This window comes from Lichenostomus cassidix, chromosome 4A, assembly GCF_008360975.1.
Source record: "Lichenostomus cassidix isolate B80296 chromosome 4A, HeHo_3.0, whole genome shotgun sequence".
NCBI lineage: Eukaryota > Metazoa > Chordata > Aves > Passeriformes > Meliphagidae > Lichenostomus > Lichenostomus cassidix.
In genome coordinates, this window is record NC_139485.1 from 8231406 (window position 1) to 8249121 (window position 17716).

General features: G+C 41.4%; 2 protein-coding genes across 5 annotated transcripts; one reads left to right on the plus strand and one right to left on the minus strand.

Moving 5' to 3' along the window:
- Window positions 1–216: 216 nt before the first annotated feature.
- Window positions 217–11835, minus strand: ATG4A (autophagy related 4A cysteine peptidase). 3 transcript variants are annotated; one of them, XM_085060392.1, is made up of 13 exons: window positions 11679–11835; window positions 10097–10207; window positions 9166–9237; window positions 8722–8793; window positions 7404–7505; window positions 6802–6874; window positions 5702–5781; window positions 4537–4724; window positions 4362–4440; window positions 3290–3435; window positions 2646–2702; window positions 1439–1550; window positions 217–1125 (listed from the first exon to the last, which is right to left on the minus strand). In XM_085060392.1, the coding sequence occupies exons 1-13, from the start codon at window positions 11686–11688 to the stop codon at window positions 1061–1063; spliced, it is 1167 nt and encodes a 388-aa protein (XP_084916518.1). In that variant the 5' UTR covers window positions 11689–11835; the 3' UTR covers window positions 217–1060. The 3 variants fall into 3 exon arrangements, with proteins under 3 accessions (XP_084916518.1, XP_084916517.1, XP_084916520.1); XM_085060391.1 differs by having other exon boundaries at window positions 8722–8820; XM_085060394.1 differs by lacking the exon at window positions 11679–11835 and adding an exon at window positions 11101–11256 and having other exon boundaries at window positions 8722–8820.
- Window positions 11836–11924: 89 nt separating this feature from the next.
- On the plus strand, window positions 11925–15841 carry PSMD10 (proteasome 26S subunit, non-ATPase 10). Of its 2 annotated transcripts, XR_014852210.1 has the most exons (6): window positions 11925–12075; window positions 12179–12277; window positions 13205–13351; window positions 13459–13625; window positions 14402–14534; window positions 14677–14800. XR_014852210.1 is itself a non-coding variant. In XM_085060397.1 (5 exons), exons 1-5 carry the CDS (start codon window positions 11962–11964, stop codon window positions 14828–14830), a joined length of 681 nt encoding a protein of 226 aa, XP_084916523.1. In that variant the 5' UTR covers window positions 11925–11961; the 3' UTR covers window positions 14831–15841. The 2 variants fall into 2 exon arrangements, 1 of the variants encoding a protein (XP_084916523.1); XM_085060397.1 differs by lacking the exon at window positions 14402–14534 and having other exon boundaries at window positions 14677–15841.
- The last annotated feature ends 1875 nt before the right edge of the window (window positions 15842–17716 follow it).

The window sequence follows — 17716 nt, forward strand, 5'->3', positions numbered from 1 at the left end:
CTAGAGAGATACTCTGTCTGAGAAACAAAACTGCAGCGGCTCTTCTGATAACCCTGGAGAATTAAGGCACTTTTACCAAAACAGATTTCAAAAGGCAACAAGTCAAAACCCAACAATTAAGTAATTTGCATATGCCTATATATTAACTTTTAAGATAACCTGGGTTATATTTAGTTCACACAAACAAATTAACAAAATATAGCAGCATACAACCTATGAAAAGCTTAAGAAATTTATTAGATGCACAGATAAAGTGCAGTAACAGAGATACTCGTGTAAATCTTTTTTAAAATAAATAAGGTACAGTTAAACCACCTTTGACTCACTTTAGCTCCAAAAGAAAAGTCAGCCTAAGTTTTAATGATTGAACTTTAAGGTCAAGGTGAAATATATCATAACTATAACAGTGGTTGTGATCTGTATCAACTATTTGAGGCTCCTGTTCCTCTTGAGGTTTCCCAGAAACAGGAAGGCTATTGCAAAACGTATACGTTAGACATAGTTCCTTTCACAGAAACATTTTTGTAATAAATGTGGTTGCTCAAATACATGTTAAAATATTTAACAAGGAAACAATTTTCTCCTGATCCAGTCGATCTTTTAAACAAGACAATGCGTTTTTTCTATGATGCAGCCCACAGGAGGGAACAGAAGTAAACATCCTCCTTAACTGAAGACTGTTTTGTTTTAAGAACTAAACTATTGCATTATATGAGAGCAAGAAATACCCATTTTGTGTTATCCCTTTCTCCAAACATACAGCCCATTGACAGACTTATTTTTGCCTTAATCTCGGAAGTCCAGCTGTCTTCAAGAATGACACACATTAAAAAGAGGTTCCCTTTCAGGGTCTTATAATAAAATCATTCCTTGCCTTTCCATCTGGGGAAGCTCTTTGACAGAAGGAACTGTCCCTGTTGGAGTTTTGGATGCTACCAGGTGTTTGTGCTCTGTTATCCATGATTTCAGGCACTTTGGGGCTAACATGGCTGTGTAATTTAAGTCAATGCAATAATATTAGCAATATGTTCAATACTCAGAAGGGTCACCACAGTTTCCTTCATACACTCAGGATTTCAAATTCTTCTTCCAATTCAAATAGCTTGTCAGTAGATTCAATGAGTTCTGAAAAAAAAAATCAATTTAGAATGTAAAGGCATGCCTGATTTTGTTTACTAAAAAAGCCCTCAAAACAAACCTCCCACTTTTCTGGAATGATGCTTTGAAATATTTTCCAAGATTTAAAAATATATTGTGCTAACACTTGTAAATTGCACATGGCCTGTTTGGATAACTGATATTCCGTAATAATAAGGCACTTAATCATGCAGTGATTGCTTGACCCTCAGGAAAGCCCAGTTATTCCACCTGTGATGGTTCTCCTGTTGGCTGAGGAGCCCCACTGTGCTGCCCAGCAGCACTTTCAGTGGTACCACACCTGCTCCTGTGGTTGTCACTTCTGGCTTGGTTGGAGGTATGAAAGGAGGCCAGTGTGGTGGGTGCTTCTGGACCAGCTCAAACATCCGTAGGCTCTGTTGCTTTAGAATCTCCTGAGGATAGAATACAAAACAAAAAACTGCCTGCTTAATTAAAAACATTTTAATACTGTATATCTATCAAACAACAAAAGTTGTATAGATACAGACAGTGAACTCCTATTATTTCAGGTATCTGCCACCATGAACCACCACTTCACACATCTCTAGTATTTTCCTACTTGAAAACACACCTGAAGATGGATCTCTTAAACTCTCCTACAAGTTATCTGTGCATGATGACAAGCTTTGATAGCCATACATCTATAATTTTATTTACATGGGGCAAACACATACTAAGAACATATTTCTGCCCTTTAAAAGTGAATTACTTGTTTGGACCTCTCTGTGTTCAAGTTTTCTGTCAATCAATGGGAACAAAAGACAGATCTATCTGCTAAAAAAAATCCAACATATTTTGGAGGATAGGTTTTGATAAGGAGAAACAAGTTATTGAAGCCAAATTTCACTCCTATCAGGTGAGTGAGCTACATCATATCCTCTACTTCAGTTATTTACAAACTGATAAATAATAAAAAATAATTTCTGTAGCCTTTTTTAAAATAAATGTCTTTTGGTTGGTGGTACTTCATGTTCACATTCCTGTTGCTTAGTATCCCAACTGCTTGCTGAAATATCCTGGAGTCCTTTTCCTGTGGCAGCAAGCACCTTCTGTGTGTCCCACAGTTCAGCAGGAGCTGGAGGGATTTCACACTGAGACAGTCACATTGATAGTGATACCAGGGACTAACAGTCAGAATATACAATAATACATTATGGCAAAAAATAAATAAGGATCAGGAGGCAAACAAATAAATTGCTACATGTCAGTTTAACACATTTCTCAGTAAATAACTTAGGTATGAGCCACTAACGCAGTACTGCTGAAAAAAGACAATCTCAGGAAGGGAGTGCATGTACTTGTTCTCCCAGTGCCAGGGCTTAGGGCTGCAAAATGCTGAGCAATCTCCACCAGCAGTGTCAGCTTTCCCTGATCATTAGTGCCACCTTCACTGGGGATCATTTCATCTGCAGGTAGGGAATTACCATTAATAAAATACCCCCACTATCCATGATTTCATACACCACAAAGAAACACAGTCATATTACCTTCTGTACAAGAGTACACCAGTTATCAAAATCACATTCTTCTTTGCAAAAGAAGCCCTAAGGAAAGAATACACATAGTAGTATTAAATACAATATGTCAATGAGCAAAGCATGCTGTGGTATCTATGTATGGGTTATATCTCAACTGACAATCACCCCTAACTCAACCAAAGGATACTGGCATAAGATCAGATTGAATTTCTTCAACTACCACAGTATTCTTGTGGCCTATACTAGATGACTTCTACAAGTAATTCCACTTAAAGATTTGTAGATCATATAAAACAAGCTCAGGCAAGTATTTTCTCCAGAGCAACCACGCATAGGTGATAGTCATGGAGTAAAATAAGGAAACCTGATTCAGTTCCTTGCATTGACTTTCAAACTACTTCTTGGAAAAGGTCTGTGTTGCCCAGGAAAGAAACTTAATTGGCTCCCCAGGATACAGCAGTTGATCCCCAGCTTGACCTAAAATTCATGTATCCTATTCAGTTAATACATAAACTACCATGTGTTGAATTTTAGATTGCAGAAGAGTGCCCTGTGAGCGTGACTGTGGTCAAGAAAACATGTTGCTGCCCTTATCAATACACAGAGGTATTGCTTGAATAAAGAACACACATTTATCATTTTCTGCCACCTACTAAAGCTACTGAAGGGTCCAAATTCATGATCTTCATTCTGTGTGGGGCATGCTGGCAGTGGAAGCTCTCATCATCAACTGTGCCATTTTCTTCTGAATCTACAAAACTCTGAGTGGTGTGAGGGTCCAAGTAGATCAGCTCATTGCCTGGAGGGGTAAAATCCATGTGGTGATAATAAGCAAGAGGCATTAATAAACACTTATTCCACCCAGACTTTAAAACACAAACTGGATTATCAGTACAGTCCATATCTCCACTTTCTAGCTAGGGAGTCTTTAAGAGAATTGGAAAGCCAGGCACAATAGTATCCCACAGGGCATTTAGTATAATTTCCACTATTACCTTTTAGGGTAGATTTTTTGGATGGTTTGTTCTACCTTTGTCACATACTTTCCTTTATATTTGTGAAGTCCAGTGCATTTTTAAAAAATCTCAACTGTTGTAATCACTAACATTCCACAGATCAAAGATACAGGATGACCACAAATGCAATCTGTAATCCCATTAGTCAGTCACCCAGAAATTGGAACAAATGAGTCTGACTAGAACAGCTCAGGTTTTACAAAAGAACAAAATATCCAAGAAGTTACGGATCAAACCAGGCTGAAATATGAAAGACTAAATCCAGGATCAACTATTGCATTAATTAAAAAAGGAAGACATAGAAGAAGGTGAATGACATACTGCTATGAGAAAAAACTGAAAAATATGAGACAATAATGGCTTAAGAAAGCCATGAAGCAAAAGAATAAAACAAGATACCCTTCACTAGAAACTATTTATGATTAGAGAAAATTCAGTATTTAAGCAGCAGTGATGTCTGACACTTGTTGAATGTTATCAACTTTTCTTAGTGTCTTGTTCTTGCTTGTATCATTCCATATTTTTATGTCAAGCTTTGCTGTTCCTTTTCTTTTCCTATAAGGATGAGACCATATGTTCCTGAAGTGTCTGAAGAATGTTTCTTCCTCTCCATTCTCATGCCTAAACTGCTTACTATTTCCCCTTCCCAAAGAAAACTATTTCTCTTTCAATCATATGGGTATTTGGAGTAAGTTTCTTTCTTCCTTACCTAAAAATCCTATAAAATAATAGGCATTATTGGGTTTCCCTCCTAATGCTCCCAAGGACTGTGGCATCTTAAAGCATTCCTAGGAGTCCAAAGAGAGAAAAATTAAATTGATTTGTTTATTGATATAACAGAACTTATTTCACATACACAAACAATTCACTGAAGAATCCCTTACTTTAAACGCATCAATATACACTGGATTGATGTGATTAATCCCTAGCCGGAGAGGGATAATGAGCAAGAGGGGCTTCCAGCCTGGGCACAATCCTGCTGTGTTCTTGTTTGGGCCAAGAGCACTTCTGTGCAAATGTGCACTGCTGTGGGCAACGCCGCTGCTCTGGGCAGGGGACCAGCACATCTTCTCTGGGGGAATGAAAACAGAAATCAGTGAGCGCACAGAGGAACACAGAGCAGATCTTCCTCTCCATCATGAATTAAATTACTTTTCCAAACAGCTTTATAGAGCTCCTGCTTTAAGACAAAAGGAGCAGGGCATGGAAATCCTAACTGTTTAGTAGAGGTAGTTCTGGCAGTCAGTTTGTGCTGGCACATTAGTGAGACATGAGAAAAATGAGGGGACGAATGTTTAAGACTGAAGTCACAATTTACTACTCGCAGTATTAATGCTGTCAAGCTTTGCCTGGGAGGTGATACAGCAGAGATGAAGCATTAGAAATTCTTCAGGGAACTCTTCATTTCCAGTGATGTAGACATAAACAGAAGGAGGGACTAAAGTAGAACCAGGCTGTGGCTAAACACCACTTGTAAACCCACTTTTCTTACAACTGAAATGGGCCACATGTTTCTGAAGGATCTGCTCCTCCTTTCCCTTTTGCCTGACAAAAGCAAATCTCTGGTAAAGTCTGTATTACATGCAATTCTCTGTATTTCTACATACTGCAACTTCATTCCAGTGCTGGAGTGGGAGTTAAGGTAGCACAGACCAAGCTGCACTTTCTCATCCACATGGTATGTAAGCTGGTCACGAAAAATCCCTCACTGTTCTGTGCTAACTTTAGTTTTGGAAAGCCCAAACCTGAGTATCCATTTCCTTTATTCCTTTTCTTATCCTGGGAACAAACCAGGATGGTTCCAAGATTTTGCTCATATTTAGATACATTCAGGGAAGTGGAGTCAAATCAAAAACTGTCATCAAAGAAATGATAACAGAATCATCAAATCATCCAGGCTGGAAAAAACCTTTAAGGTCATCAAATCCAATCACTACCCGAATGCTCCCAGAAGTAGTTTCTCCAAATAATTAAATTTGCCATGAGCTTGAGCAACTAGTATCTGCTGAGACATTAAAGCAGTCCTGCAAAGACTCCTGTTTCACTTACTGATGTCTTCAATGACCACTGTATTGTCCATAGATACATAAACTGCTAACGAATTCCATTCATCAAATAAAGCAAGCTTCCTAGAAAACATAAAGACAATAATTTATAAAAGCTTATTAGGACCATGAGGGTTTTAACTCAGGACAGTTAAATGGTTCTTGAGTAAAAAAAATAATTTCTTTGGAAAAACCATTTGTTGGGGTTTTTTTTTAAGTCTCCATGTAATAAAAAGATAACTTTTAGTGTTCAATGTATTTGGAAAAAAAAAAAGATGAGTAGTTCCAGGAAAAGCACACACACTATGCCATGTGAAAACTGTTTTGTCCTTTTGCCAAATGCAGGGATAGTAACAGCTCAACCACATCATTAGGTTTTTTGGTTTTTATTGCAATCAACAACCTCCACAGTGGGATCCAGCCCATGGTGCCTGACATCATGTAGAAAAGAAAAAAATTCCCATGCCAGTTTTTCATGTTACTTTGTGTTTAAGAAGTCCCACCAAACTCAGTGGCACCATTTCAAGCTTAAAAGCCAGAGCAGCTAAAGGTTTTGGCACTCCAAAGTTAGGAGGGGTGCCATTACAGCACACAGGTTTCTGTCCCCTTGTGTGACATCCAAAACTCTGTAGAAGGGAGCTCTTAGGCTGCACAGGCAGAGTTGGTTGTCTAAAATAAGCCCAAAAAACTGGTATGTGAGCCTCGAAGAATTTGTAAGGGAAAGGAGCTGGAAGCCAGGACATCCTTTAGCTCCTCTCTCTCTCCAGAGTATGGCTGTCCCAGTGCTGCAGCAAATGGCACTCAGGACCTGCAGTCCAGCCTCTGCCTGAAATCTGGCACTTCCACCTACCCTTCTGCAAAGCCAATTCTTTAAGTGTGGCTTCTAGACTAGGACAAGCTTCCATGTTTTCTCAGCAGCCTCAGGCAGCACTGCAGCTCAGACAGCAGGGAATTGCAGTTCAGCTCCCTCCCTGGCCTGGATGACTTTGCTCATTCCTAGCACTGCTCTAGTCTGCATGGTGGCACTCCTGACCTGCCAAAGCTGTGCCACTTTTTGCAAGAAGTATGGGAGCACTTTCCAAGGGAGCCACTGCCATGACTTACTTCAGTACTTGTGCAACTGTATTTGGTCCAAACCATTCTCCAATGGACTTCCCCTCTCCAACACCCATCTGAGCTGTTTTCAGAAGGGAAAACACACACAGGAAAAGACCACAGAGAGGCTGGTCACAGCACATGTCAAATAGCACAGCCTACTAACATTTTGACAAACATTCTAGAGTAAGTGCAAGCTCTATTTAGCAACAATTATTTTCTCAATCTATGCTCTTTTCAAAACTTAATAACTGCTAGTTCCCTTACAAAAAATTTCCTAAACTGTAATGGTAGAATTACAAATATGTCCTTACAAATTACAGCAATAAGCTCTGTGACTGTCTGTTTTGATACTATCAACTCTGGTACCCAAAACTCTAGTTTTTCTCAAGAGCTAGATTCTAGCATACACACTTATTAAGGTCTTAGTGAATAACATTTCTGAATTATTATACTTTGTACACATTTGCATGCATTTTTATTTATATATAAATATATCTATTGTCTTCATAATCACCCTCTAAAAATTTTTAATTAACTTATTTCAAATCAGAAAGTTTCAACACAGTAGCAATTTCAGTGGACAAGAAGAAGTTGATGTGTGTTCTTACCCATTTGGTGGATGGAATAACAGCAATCTTTTCTATCTAGAAAGCACCGTAAGATTCTATGATATTCTTCTGGTTGTTTTTTGTGTTTTTCCCATTGCCAATCTTACAGGAAAAAAGTTAGACAGATTAAAAAATAATGTTTTCATTGTAGTGATCAAATTTCTAGATGGCAGAAAGCCATACAATGAGATGTTAAGAGACAATCCATCTCTAATATTCACATTTTATTTAGAGATCCTAGAAGTCACATCTTGTCATTTCTTATCAAGCTGTCCTTTAACATCACAGGCTATCTTGTGAAAAATAGGAAACTAAAACAAAAAAGCCACCTGCTAGTATAACCTGAGTGATCACTGCTGAGAATTGATGGCTATTGCTCTATGTGACCTTCCAAGACTGTTTAAAACTATCTGTTCTGTTTGGACTTTGTTAGATTTGCAAGCATTTGTAGGATAATAAGATTCATAAAGCAAAGTCCAAACACAATGCTGGCCCTCTCCCACAGCAAAATCCAAGCCATGGCTTTGCCATGTGAGCTCCTGCTTCTAACATGAGGAAATTACCTCACAGTTTCTAACAGAGAAGCACATACACAAAGCTGATGCTATTTAGACCCACACTGCAAGTTCAAGTTCTAATTTTTCTCAGGTAATTTATTTGTTTGCCTACTCTTTCAGTTAAATCTTTACACTTTTGTTCTGTGGATTCAGTTATTCAAGTGGGTAAATCCTTCTGTGGATTCAGTTATTAAAGTGGTAAATAAATCATGCTGCCATAGAAACTGTGACTAAAGAGCATAAGGATCACAGACCCAACAACAGTAAGTTACTTGACAGAAAAGTAACACACAGAGCAGACTTGTGACACTCAGTGGTGTCAGAGCAGGCACTAGGGGGGTCTGCTGTGGGTTTGGACTCAGGCTGACGATGGGTGAGTGGTTTGTGAAGTACTTTGTGTGGTGTCTATCACTCTGTCACTACTCACACCTTCACCCTGGGCCAGCACTTTGGTGGCTATGTAATGAAAAGAGGGGAAGAACTCAGACCCATGGTGGCAAGTTTTCCCTTGGCTTCAACTTGGGTATTCCTCAAGATTTATAAAATAACAGTGGGATTCCCTATTTGTCTTTCCTCTATTTTTCTCTGCTTAAGGCTCACATGATTTTACCCTATTAGACAAGAATGGTTCACTAATGACTTTATCAGGGCATCAGAGAAAGTTTCCATAAAAGCATAAAACTTAAATTAATAATGAAAACTACAACAAAAATTAAACAGTTTTCAAGTAACACAAAAGTTGCCTCAGCAACAGTACTCACCTCTTCCTAAATGTCTGCAGATCAGTGCCTGGGCCAGCATCATCTGCCCACATCTCAGCATGCATCCCCAGCCTGTGTCAGATGAAGGACCAGTGCCTCCTGGGAACAGAGTTCCTCACAGTCAGCATGGCTCTACATGGAGCCCAGCCTCTGAGAGAACCTCACAGTTAAACCTCTAACAGCAGAGCTATGCATTAAAGGCACTGAGCAAGCTCCTTGCTCTCCACAGTGCTGATTTAGCTTCACTGCTTGCCCCACAGACATGAAGACCTGATTATATACAGGTGTAAGCAAACACATTTTAGTAGCTTTCATCCTTTGTTTGTATAAACAGTTAAAATTATGCTCAAAATGTTCTAATACTGTAAAAATAACTTTTCAGTCCCCAGCATCATCACTAATCCTGCTAATCCATAACAGGCAGCAGGAATGCTGCATACTCACCAATAGGCGAAAACTTTCTTCTATATGTAAACCAGAGACGAGCACTTATATCCAACAATAACTTAGATTTGTCTGGAATAATTTTAAGAGGAAAGAAATTATTAACACTGAAGAAAATTATTTAAAACTGAAGAATTCAAATTATCCCTGTACAGTTAATATATACAGTGCATGGAAGACTACAGTAAGCTTTTGCATACAAGACTCTTAATACTTGAAACAATTTTAGCAGTTGAAACACAGAGAGCTTTTGCAGACTGCTAATTAAAATTAACTTATTAAGGATGAAATAATTATTAGTCAATGAAGTTTTATAAGGTGTTTGGAATGACTATGCCCAGCCTGAATGAAACAACTGTGGAGAACTATGTCCTCAGGAAAAAACTGGTAAGGCAGGTTAAGAATTTCTACACGCAAGTCAACATGAAATTAGCTCCAAACCTAACAGAAAGTAATTTTAAGAAAAGGTCAGTAACATTAAATTTAATTAGGTCATGCATTTATTTTCACTAAAATACAATACATGCCATAGATTAATTAATTATTATTATTTTGAAATATCATTTTAGCTGCAAGTAACAGGCTGCAGACAGTATCCCTCATGAGAAAATGACATTAGTAATGCTGAACATTTCCCAAAAGTTTTTTATTTATTTCTGAGGCAGCTGATGTTGGGAAGTGACCAGGCTCACACCTGACAGCCTTCACTACAAGTATGATCACATTGCATGAATTATATTTGGAAGCACATTGGCTTTGGTTCTGGTTTCTGCATAGGAAGAATTCCACTGCTTACACCTGGTGTCTTGTTGATGAAGAACAAATTTCCCCCATGAGACATTTAAGGAATGTAGGGAAATCAGGAGCTGTTGCTGCATGTGAATCTATGAATATTCTACAGATGTTACAGATAATTTATTTCTACAGATACCTGTGTTCAGGTGGTGTTGCTTTCCTAAAATCCACACTGGCTCATCAGTTTCTGGAAATTCTTCTAAGTAGTCTGACAAAATAGTGATCTGGTTTTCATACCTAGATAAAACTGAACAGGAATACACAAAATTCAAACTCCATTTTATCCCCTTGTCCTTTTATGCACAACTTGAAGCTCTCAGACTGAACTAGTTGCAGCCATTGTGGCTTCTGACCACTGCTGCCAGCTGCTTTTAATTTTCTCCCTTAAAAGCTGTTCTGACACTGAAATATCCAATGCCTTGGTTTTTATTTAAATCCTCATTGAGTGCTGAGAGAACACCAGGAATAACACCTTGATTATATGCAGTGTGGCTGAAGCCAGTGACAGAAGTTCAGGATGACTGCAGTGAGGACAAGATTTGATTCAAGATAATGAGGAAAGGAAAAAAAAAATGTAGGCACCAGGGCTTGATCTGAAATGTACAAAAAATACAAATCAGAGTGATTATAGCCTCATGCTTAATGGGAAGCATGTGAAAAGTGTTAGCAAGACTGGGTTTTACTTTCCCAACAGGAGATTTGAAGCACTTCAGGAAAAAAAAATAGGTGCATTAATGTAATTATTCAATACCACGTCTATTTAGTGAAAAGTAACAAATGATAATTAATACCACTAAAAGAAGACAGTCCAAACATTTTCCAGACCATTAAAATGGTGCTTTTTGGGAGAGTGAAACAACCCTTCAAGCGTAAAAATTAATGAAAAATCATTTATTTTAGACAACAATCTTAAGGAATATTCTGCTAAAAAATCAGAGGTTAAAAGCGAAAGCAAACAATTTACGCCACTTTTCAAGTAAGTGCACATATATCCAGTACAAAGAGTGACTAATCAGCAGGTAAACATACATATGAAAATAAGATTCCATTTTAAAAAATATACATTCCAGCAATCAGAAGAGAGCTGCACCACCCTCTGGCTGGAGCAGCGGAGCCAGCAGTGCCGAGCCCGACATTCACCTTCCCCGCAGGCACTGCTTAAATACCACCGCTGACTGCTCTAGGGCTGTCAGCTCAGCAAAACAACTTCTCGCACTGTGCTCTGCCTCCTCTGTCAGAAAAGCCATCGCTCACTGCACTTAGAGAGCAAATTGTCTATTTTTGGGTCCAAAGACTTAAGACACTTTCGCGCCCCGAGAGACAGCTGCGCTGCTCCTCTGTGGCCCCGCTGCCGCACGGCACCTCGGACCACCCGAGCAGGCACCGCCAGAGTCTCCTTTCCCGTCCCGAGGTCTCCTTCCCCTCCCGGCGCTCCCGCAGAGCGCTCCCCGCCCGGCTGCGGCGCTCCCGGGGCCGGGCTGGCAGCCCCGGAGGCTCAGGCCGCCCCGCGCCCGGCCCCGCCGGAGCCCCCCGAGCCGGGCCCCAGGAGAGGCCGCGGGACACCCCGCGCCCGGCGAGCCCCTCACGGCGGATCGCACCGTGCCGCCCCTCAGGCCGCGGGCGCCTCCCGCCGCCGGCTGCCCCGCCGGAGCCCCGGAGCCCCGGCCCGGCCCCTGAGCGCCGCCCCGCCGGCCGTGCCCGCGCCCCGCGCCCCTCACCGGCCTCCATCCTCCCGCTGTCACCATCCTCCTCCTCCTCGCCCCGACACGGAGGCACAACACGGCCGCGCCGCGGGGCGCCCTGGGAGCTGCAGTCCCGCCGCCCGCCGGCAGCGCGCCGCCCCCGAGCTCGCAGGACTACAAACCCCAGCAGCCCTCGCGGCCCGAGGGGGGAGCCGAGCAGGCGGGCTGGCGCGATTGGCTGGCCTGGGCCTCGGCGCCCTTCTGATTGGCGGAGCGCCCGTCTGGCCCCGCCCCACGGGCGGGGGGGCGCGTGGGCAGCATGGAGGGCTCGGTGTCGGACGTGGCCGTGTGTAACCTGGCGTTCGCGGGGCGCCTCGAGGAGCTGCGGGCGCTGCTGCTCCGCGACAGAGCCCAGGCCACGCGGGCCGACCAGGTCAGCCGGCTGCGGCCCTGGGCAGCGCGGGGGCGGCTCCTTGCGGCGCGGCTCCTGCCGGCCGCTCCCCCTCCTTGCCCCGCTCACCGCTTCCCTCCCGCAGGATCACCGCACCGCGCTGCACTGGGCCTGCTCGGCGGGACACACGGACGTCGCGGACCTCCTGCTCGGGCTCGGCGTGCCTGTGAACGACAAGGACGATGTGAGTGGCGCGGCTGCCCCGGTGCGGCTGAGGCGGTGCGGGCCGCTGTGCGGGCAGTGCGGGGCTGCCGGGCCGGCTGCTGTCACGGCTGCAGCCGCAGAGCGGCTCTGACAGCGGCCGGGCAGCTCCCGGAGCCACTGCCGCCGCTCCTTTCTCCCTCCCGCCCTCTTCCCCCTCCTCCCGTGGGCTTGGAACACTTGGAAAAGCCCGGGTTGCTCTGTATGCACTGGGAAGGCAGGGTGAAGTATTTCACACTTCGTCCTGAAATAGGCGTGAGGAGGAGACTTGAGTCCTGCTTGTTGTCCAGGAATTTTAGGAGAACTCTGCTTATGCAGGAGGCTGTAAAACCAGGGGTGTTTGGGTGGTTGTGAGGGTTCTCGTGTTGCCTTTATGTCTGTGGGATCTCTCAAATTCGTTGTGCCAACTCATGGAGTAGCCTGAAGATTTCTCCTGTTGGGAAAGGCCTTAATAAAGCAGGTGCAGGTTCAGTGACTTAGTTGGAAAGGAGATGGTCTACTCCTGTTCTTGTATTTGCATCCATTACAAAGCATCCTAAATATCATCCTTAAAAAGAAAATGTCTTTTTACAGGGTAGGGTGTAGAAAAGGTTGCAGAAACTTTTTTGTATCCTTTTCTACCACTCCTATTTGTTCTTAAAAAGGCACTACTGCAAATTCTGCAGGGACAAAGATCTTGTTCTGCAAAGATATCATGCATAACTGCATAGCAGAAGTGATTTCTGGGCCTGCATTCAGTAGAAGAAGAAGACATGAGCCTTATCTCTAGTGAAAATCAATAATCTTTAGCTTTATGCTTGTAAGAATATGTACAGTGTGAGTAGTCAAGCCTGTCTGGGTTATGCCTTGCCGTGTTTTTCTTCCTGAAACTCATGTTTTGAATAATCTTGATTTCTTCTTGCCTCTGTAGGCTGGTTGGACTCCCTTACACATTGCAGCTTCTGCAGGCCGTGATGAAATTGTGAAAGCCCTCATTGCTAAGGGTGCTCATGTAAACGCTGTCAATCAGAATGGCTGCACACCCCTGCATTATGCAGCCTCCAAAAATAAGCAGGAGGTATGTTTACCTAAGTTATTGGAGCTGGTGGTGCTCTTGGAAGAAGGATTTAGGTTTATTGACATACATATTTCCTCCCCCACACCTTTCTCTTTCTACATGCTCAGATTGCCATTATGCTTTTGGAGAACGGAGCGAATCCGGATGCAACAGATCACTTTGAATCCACCCCGTTACACAGAGCAGCAGCCAAAGGAAACCTAAAAATGGTACAGATCCTTGTGCAGCACAATGCAACTGTGGATATACGGGACTCTGAAGGGAATACTCCTCTGTAAGTAATCTTTTCTTTTTGTTTTGCTTAATATAGCATAATCTCTGTGAAATGAAATTCCATTACTTCAATGTCGTTTTTTTTAAATAAAAAAAATTAAACTTTTAAAAAAAAATTTTCTTGTTACCTCAAAATACTCTCTTGCTTCACATCTCTGCAATTAAAAAGTATTTCAGAAAGTCATACTTAGTATTTTGCTTGAGTATGTCTGTACATGTATACTTCAATATGTGTTGCTGCATCTACTTAAAGCGTGTAGAACACCTTTTGTAATAATCTGGAAAGCATTGGTCCCTGCTAGAGGGTAGAAAGTGAATTAATGACATCAGAGTCGTAGGAAACTGGTCTTGCAGGCTGGCCTACTCTGTCCTGCCAAGCAAGAACTCTTTTTAGAAGCTTTTCTTCACCTCTCTAAGGAAAATAAGTTGCAATTAAAGTACAATTAACCCAGTGTTTGTTGTTACCTTAGAGAAAAATTTGAATCTGTAAGGGTTATACAGCTGCTTTGAACTTGGTGTCAAAACCACAGTGGAATCTAGACTTTGCTGTGAAAAAGGTCAAGCAGTATGCTTTAGCTGTACATAAACCCCAGTATGGCCCTGGAATGCACACAGTTCTTCTCAGGACACTGTGCTAAATGGAGAAACAAACATTTGCTGCATTTGCAGTAACTCTTTACTTTAGATTATTTTTTAGCATTGGACAATTTATTTTTCACTATCAATTTAATAGAGATTGCCATTTTCCATTCTCACCATGGATTATGTTCTCTTTAGCTTTGCTGACTGCAGAGCCAAAACCTAACCCAAAGAACTGTCTTAACATTGCAAGGACAGCAGCAGGAGGAATGTTCTTGAGTTGCTTAATGACAGCAGAGGGACTGGACAGCAAGCTTTGGAATCTGTCTAGGTAGTTGGCTGCTTGTGGATTTGTTGTTCTCAGATGTATCTCCCCCCAACGTTCTTGCTGTCATTTTGACATGACATAATTATTGCTCTTTGTAAGATTGGGCTGTTTAACAGTGGCTGTGGGTTTCTTGTTCTCACTGCAGTCATTTAGCCTGCGATGAAGAGAGAGTGGAGGAGGCAAAGCTGCTGGTGTCTCACGGTGCAAGTATTCACATTGAGAATAAAGAAGAGCTGACCCCTCTGAAAGTGGCAAAGGGTGGCCTGGGAGCCATCCTTAAAAGAATGGTGGAAGGCTAGAGGGGGCTTCCCACTGGAGCCTCTCTCCTGTTGCACTTCAATTTAAGACTGCAAACTTCATATTTTGATAGCTCAACTATGGTGTCGTGTATGGGTATCAGCATGGTAATAAAATGTTTTTATTGAAGCTGTCCTTCAAGTGCAGTGCCAAAAAAACTCTTTGTACTTCCTGTTAATTAAATATTTCACTGATTTTAAAGTATTTCCCAAAATCTTGCTGTTTTCTTTCAGTTTACAGTGTGATGTGTATGTGGTATTCCTTCTATTTCAGATCCCAGTTAAGAATTATTTCTTTCAAGAAACAGGACCAAAAATGTTTTAACCATTTAAAGCCAATTTTTATTTTGTTCTAGAGTGTTTGTATTTTCCCTTAGCCTTTGTGATTTGTGTGTGTGGTTTTGTGGGTATTCATTGTTATTCTTCAGATGATTCCAAATGACACTGTAACTCCCTGTGTAGAATGCAGTTAGCTCAGTTACTTAGATAATTGTATCCATGTTTGCTATTGGTGTGTTAAGTGAGATCTGAGTGTTTAAAGCTTTTCTGTTGTTACTGACTGCTACCCTGTTTTTCTCTTGAGTCTTTAAATACATGTATTTGATGAAGTGCACTGGACTGCTTGCAGAATGCAGGCGCAGTTTCAGGGTTACCTCTGCAAATACACTGTTTTATAATGGGTGTCTCTGGATACTTCTCTGGGATGTACTTCAAATTTAATGGTTTTTCCTCTTACTCCTTTTGTAGGTTCCTTTTCTGTTCTCTTGACTCCCATATGCAGCACTGACACTTGCAGTTTACCATCTCATTTTATAACAGAATCCTGTTAATCTTTATTTACTCACAGCAAACCCTGATATTAAGTTATTACAAGGCAGAGCTAACAAGGCAGAGTCTGAAAAATTACCTCCTGTCCTGTTGTTGGTAAAATCATTTTTGACACCAGTGGATAGATTTCCCCTTGAACAAAGAATGCTGATAAAATTCTGTGAAATAAAGAACTTTCCTGAACAATAGTGTTTGGTATTATGAAATTTTATTAAACTTAGATGTAACAAACCAAATATTTTCTGAATAGCTTGTATATTTGGGATATGAACAGCAAGTGAGATGAAACCTTGCCATCCATTACATAGTATGGAAATGCAATGTGTTTGATCTTCAGCCTCAAGGAAAGGGTGAAAGCTGACAGTTTCTACAGTGACTTGTAGGGATTAAGGTAATGTAATTTATTTTGATAAGCAAGGCAGAAACTTAACAATCAAGCAAATACCTTCACCAAGGACTTTAAATGTATCTTAGAACACAAAATGCAGGTTAAATTTCACTGAGGGGACTCATTAAGAGCAAGAGGGATAACTTGCCTGTACAGTAAACTCTGTCCATGCAGACCTTGACTGAAGGAGGAACCTGGCTGAGTAAATGTTTCTTACACATTGCAGAGGTGCTGCTGAAAATTTGATTTGAGAGCAGCCAAAGCTAAGAGTTCTGTGTTCATTCTTGATCTTTGTGTAGCAAAAAACCCTGCCACAGCTCTAGTTTTGTAAATCCACTTCCTTAAGAGATGGTGGCTTGAATATCTGGTGTCTGTATTAATGATCCCTACTCCCCAGGGGAAGATAAATGGGCCATGCAGCAAAGACTGTTGGAACATCTAAAGCAAATTCTGAACAATGTCTCTGCATCCTGCACAGCTCTGCAGGGTTTTAGAGCTCCACACTGTGGATCAATACCTAACTTGACTTGTACTTTGCCAAGAGCATCGCAGTGGGAAGCTAGGAATGGTGTCCCATCCTTTTAAATAAACTTTACAAACTCCATAATGAGAACAAACATCTGCCAGTAGGCTTACAGAAAACACCTCACTATGGTGAGAAACTCCAAATACATGTTATTTTCCTTACCTCCCTTCCAGCAGTCTGTTGTGCTTATTTTTGCCTTTTTACTACCATCTATTTCACACTGGTGGTTAGAAGTATGTAAGGAATCATTAGACAAAAACATGGTCATTGTTGCTTTTTTTTATATAAAAGGTTTTAACATGAACAATTTCTACCTTTTGAACAAACATAAAACCTGTGGTGTTCTAGGAAGACTGTACTGACAACTTCACCAGCATAAGCTCCTGTCTTACTGTAGCAAGTTACATAAGGAATACTGGCAGATAAATGCGTGGAGGTGAGATTAAGGAAAGATTAAAAGAAATATGACCACATAATAGAGTCCCCTCTTCAATCACAATAGTGCTGTTGCAGAGCTGTGGAAGTTGGAAAGGTGTAGCAATAAGAAAAATGTGATTAGAACATTTATATACAGGAGATGGCTTTAGAAGAACTAATACAACTATAGCTATGAAGATGCTTATTTATATTTTCCCATGAAGGGCAAGAGTAAAATCTTGCTTAGGAATGTCAGATAAGTTACTTTAAATTATTACTGCTGTCAGCCAAGTTCAGGGCTCCCTTGGACCAATAATTTATTTGGATTATATAATCAGGAAACACCTTCAGTAAGAAATAGCACCCAAAGAGCAGCAGGTAGTAGTGACTGTTCTCTTGCTGTCTCAGTGTGTTTAATGCATCATCTTGCAGGTTTACACAGCCTGGCTGTCAATGTCAGACTTTTCCAGTAAGCTGCTCAACCTGGATTGAAGGATGTGTGTTACTAATTTTGCCTGGCACAGTTGCCACAAGAGTCAGTAAGAGCTTCCTGATTAAGGAGACCTCTGTACAGCTCCTGATTTGAGATTTACCCTGGATGTTTTGGGGAGAGAGGAGTCTGAGGATCCACTGGTAGAACATGGCAGTGTTAGTATTAGGAAGGGTTTGACCCTCACAGTCTGGCACAAACAGTTTTTAGCTAAAATAGTGTTAAAGGAACACCATAAAT

Bases quoted from the DNA above. Each gene is read 5' to 3' on its own strand.
- PSMD10 (XM_085060397.1), top strand. From the start codon at position 11,962: ATGGAGGGCTCGGTGTCGGACGTGGCCGTGTGTAACCTGGCGTTCGCG. The intron at 12,278-13,204 runs GTGAGTGGCGCG...TTGCCTCTGTAG, and splicing joins CTGTGAACGACAAGGACGAT to GCTGGTTGGACTCCCTTACA. The intron at 13,352-13,458 runs GTATGTTTACCT...CTACATGCTCAG, and splicing joins CCTCCAAAAATAAGCAGGAG to ATTGCCATTATGCTTTTGGA.
- ATG4A (XM_085060391.1), bottom strand. The intron at 4,441-4,536 runs GTAAGGGATTCT...TTGGACTCCTAG, and splicing joins TGTATATTGATGCGTTTAAA to GAATGCTTTAAGATGCCACA. The intron at 1,126-1,438 runs GTGTGGTACCAC...TTTTTTTTTCAG, and splicing joins AGTGACAACCACAGGAGCAG to AACTCATTGAATCTACTGAC.